Raw genomic sequence first — 4,314 nt, forward strand, 5'->3', positions numbered from 1 at the left:
TATATATATATAATGTAACAAGTCACGTAATGTCAGCTGAACTTCAATCATTCCTTGTTTTCTAGAAGATAAAAAGAACTGAACTTCCTAGATTTGTGCCTGATTAGTTTGAACGATGGAATGTAAACTATTTTTTCCCCATTTGCATTTTTGGTTACTTTTTTCCACCCCAAAAATGGAGAATAGTTCACAAAGAAAAAAAAAAAAAGAAAAACTAATGACTATCTTTAGACTGAACTCTGCCTGTAGTTCTCCAGTTATCTGAGGCAGGGCCCCAGCATGAGGTCACCAATATTTGCCTTGGCCAGAGAAAGAAAGATTACAGTGAGAGATGAATTATAAACTCTTGTCTCGGCTGTAAATGTGTAGATGAAAAATAACTCAAGAGTAGAAAGCAGTGATTGGAAACTGATCATCTTTGTTGTAGTTACATCAGGGTGAGGACGGGGTCATTTCTGAAATATTATGTCACCCTAGGGGGCCGCTGTCATTTCTCATTCAGGCTATCAACTTTCCTTATCTTTTTACGGAAATATACTTGAGATAAGGTGCAGGTGCAATAAAAAAAACAATGCTGTCAGAATAAAATGAACCCCTGAACTGTTACCTACCCAGAGCTTGTTTTCATGATAAAAAGCGTCGAGCAGCTTGACAATGTAGGGATGGTTGCATTTAGCCAGGATGTCGATCTCAACAATGTAGTCCTCCAGCTCCTCATCACATTTTGTTTCGATCACTTTGGCTGCAGCCAGAGCGCCAGTCTCCTTGTGCTTGGCCTACAGACAGAAGAACAGAACATTCAATCCAACAAATAGGAGCAACCGGGGCCTTTTGAACAGAATTATTGTATTCTGTATCTCGGGAAATGTTTAAATTATGTTGTAGTACCAACCATTTCAATCTATCTCATTTTTCATTAAAAAATGCACATTAAAACAAGTCTATTGAAATAATTAAAACTCATAACTTTTTTCCCWAAATAAAAGCTTACAACTATTGAATTAAATATTTAATTTTGATAAAAGATATAAGTTTGAGAGAAGTGGGAAGTGGCCATGGATTGGGAGGGGGGGCTCCGCTTGGCTTCGCAGTAAAAACAAAAAATGGGGGGGCTTTGAAGAAAATTGTTTGGGAACTATGGATTTAAATTATTATTAAAACAACTGCATACTGTATGTACCAGATTAAAAAGGAATAATAACTGAAAATCATATGAATAATGCAATTTTCCAAGAGAGAAAAAAATCAACAAATACCTACAGTATAATGATGAGATGTTAAAAAATGGCTACTTTCCTGTTTCAAAATATAACATGTTTCGCTAAATCCATTAAAATGCTGACTAACTCATACAAGTCTCAGTAGTTTAAGCAAATGTGGGCAGATTAGAGAAGAAACAAACCAATGAGTGACTCACTGAACCAAGGACAGTATGTTGTGTATTCAGACGGACATTACTGTGGCAAAACAAGTGTGCTCCTGAGGTCAGAACCACATGCTCTGTGCCGAGTGAGGACATTCAGGGCAATAAAACCATGAGGAAAAAAAAACAACAACAACAACATGGTGAGTTACAATTTATGCATTTTCTCTCTGAATTGGTGTATTTGATTTCTACCAAAAGAGTCAACTTTAAGGARGAACCTAATAGATGTAATCTGGTGTGCTGGTGACAAATCCATTAAGAGCATTTCAATGCATGTGTGTCCATCCAGTGACCTGCAGAAACACAGACTAAACTGCCCGCTGAGGTCCRATGCCTTTACGTTTTACATGGGTGTTGGGAAAACATCTGACCAGGGCTCTCAAGTTTTGACCTGAGCGTGGAGTGAGATTTCAAACAGCTGAACRCTGTTGCCAACTYCTYAGTAAGAAAATCCACGTTTAGTCTTCCTAAAAGCTGCTAAATATCGTCGTCCAATTTGCATATTTGGATTTTTGCCAATAATTGTGKTSWGRKSTGRTRKTWWKTRSWGWAGAARAMAWYRKKSWRMAWMAYYWYKKTGGKGGGKSTSKGGGKSYYCTCWYAAAATTTTGAATGAAGGAAATGCTATTTCYTRYWTTCTGGTGTATTCTAACAGGTTGTTAAACAGACTTTTACCTACATAAGTAAACACTWGGTGTGAGTWTTCTATAGGTCATATGRAAGGAGTTCTAAAACATTTTGGGTCTGGGGACCCCTTACAAGAGTGGAAAATTTCCAGGGACCCCCTCATAAAACCCATGCCATTTAAAAAAAATACTGTCATTTTAATCCCTGAATTCCATGGGAATATAAAAAGAGACATTTGCAGCTGGGGTTGCTGCGTGACGCTTCAGAAGTAGACTGGTAGAAGTAGCTGTATGCATGTATGTATGCATGCATGCATGTATTTAAKTAAAACAACAGAGACCATTAAAAACATAAAAGTAAATCAATTATTTAACGAAACAGGGGCTAAAAGAAGAAGGAAAAAATAATATAACTGTCCCCATTAAAAAACAACTTACTCCAAGCACTAACATCCTGTGAAGTCTTTCTTATAAATTTTGACCTGCAACCCTGCTTTAAAAATAGCCGGGTTATCCCTTCATCATCGCTCTGACGGCTGATCCAGCTGTTTGCAGGTGATGTGCCGCATGCACAGTGTATCCTTGTGAGAACAGAGATTTTTCAAACTATAATAAAAACAATTTGTGCACACAACAGGTGGAAAGGTTTGGTCTGAGCTGGGGTTGTCATGGGTTGTCTCATCTCACGCTGCTGCAGCTTTTTACAACAACGCGCAGCACAGACAGGCGATTGACAGGAACGATCGTATACGATCGGCTCTGAATGCAGCGTGCATGCAGGACTCCTAATGCATCAATAAAAACATAAAGGCAGAGATGGRTCTTTTTAGGCAAAGTGAGTGATTCATCTGAATGGGTCTGTCCAGCCAGAGAGAAAAACTTTGAGCTTCACATMTTTTGTTTCATYGTTCGTTTTCAAAAAGTGTGTGTGCATTCGTGCATGTGTTTTAATGTGAGATATGCAAAGCGTGGCRTGTGCACGTCTTGAAATGCACGTGTCTCACGATTAATGCATGAGACTTGTGAGCACTGTGCCTGACCCTCAGCAACACACATTCATCTCAGTATGCCATCTGCGGGTCTGTATTTGGCAGCCAGGAGTTCCCGAGAAGACGATCTGTGCCCCCATCAAAAAATGCCACAGTGTGAGTCAACAAGGCGTCTGCTCTTACTATCAAACATCAGTCATACTGGTAACAAGCCTCCACAGTAAACACCGACACACACTTTCACTGTGCCAACATCACAGCTTTCTGCTACAAACAGTGAGCTGAAACAAACTGTGGTTGCATTTCAGTCGGACTGAACAGTGTCGTCTCTACTGAAGACAAGGTTTAAAACATTCAGCCTGTTTTTTGCATTTAAGGAGATTAAGATTAAAGGAGAAATTAAATCTAATCCGAAGCCTCATCTTCAGAAAGTTTACCAACATTTTATGCACAAACTGGGCCTGTTGGAAACTCAGCYGGCCCTCTTGACCCAGCTCTAACAGAGCCTTGACCCTCACACAAACCGTTAACATCACAGTGGTAATAAGGTTGAGGAAYGTGCCTCTGGCCTTCTGATGACTGGATTGGGGGTGCAGTAAGGGTTAAAATCCAAGCCCTGTTGCATTTGTGTGATGCCTCTTACTGTACAGCAAGGGGAATGTGTGATGTCAAACAGGGTCCTCCAGTATAAATCATAGCAACATGATTGTTTTTTAATGTGCATTTTTCAAACTGTTTATGCCCACAAAGAGGAAAGAACACAACATCCCAGTACATCTCACRTGGGACCTCCTGACTTCAGTATGATGTCAAAATCCAATGTGAGTGTTGGTTTGCATGCTTGGAAGTACATGCACATGGCAGCAGGATGTTTTACTTCTCATTAAACGCACAGCATTTTAATGCATGATGCATCTTTATTTTCAGCCAAYGCTTTGAAGGAAAAGTATATTTGCATACATATTAAAAAAAATGTGTTTGTAAAACATGACTTTTACCTAATTTTGCAAATGATTGATCAACATTAAGGGTGTGTACAAATTCAGGGGTTGGGTCCTACAAAGACCCAAATCTGGGTCCTTGGTAGACCATGAAGACCGGAAAAAGGGGGCTGTAAATTTGGAAGGTCTAGCGATCTGCTTTATTCCCGTCGTTACCCTGGCATAAGTCCTGTCTTCTAGCACAGAGATTCTTAACCTATGCGAGCGCCACCTTTGAGGGCCTCAAAAGAACAACAGTTTTTAACTTTGGGCCGCAGAGGGCAGTGGGACCT

At 39.8% G+C, this 4,314-nt stretch overlaps 1 protein-coding gene across 1 annotated transcript in view; it reads right to left on the reverse strand.

Annotated features, from left to right (window-relative positions):
- The window catches only part of stk10 (serine/threonine kinase 10), a gene marked incomplete at its 5' end in the record, with an annotated part of 43,865 nt that overhangs the window by 26,573 nt on the left and 12,978 nt on the right, over positions 1–4,314 (reverse strand). Inside the window, 1 exon segment of the mRNA XM_014019794.1 lies at positions 612–776. Coding sequence (XP_013875248.1) covers positions 612–776 — 165 coding nt within the window.

Source organism: Austrofundulus limnaeus, unplaced genomic scaffold, assembly GCF_001266775.1.
Source record: "Austrofundulus limnaeus strain Quisiro unplaced genomic scaffold, Austrofundulus_limnaeus-1.0 Scaffold231, whole genome shotgun sequence".
NCBI classification, from domain to species: Eukaryota; Metazoa; Chordata; class Actinopteri; order Cyprinodontiformes; family Rivulidae; genus Austrofundulus; species Austrofundulus limnaeus.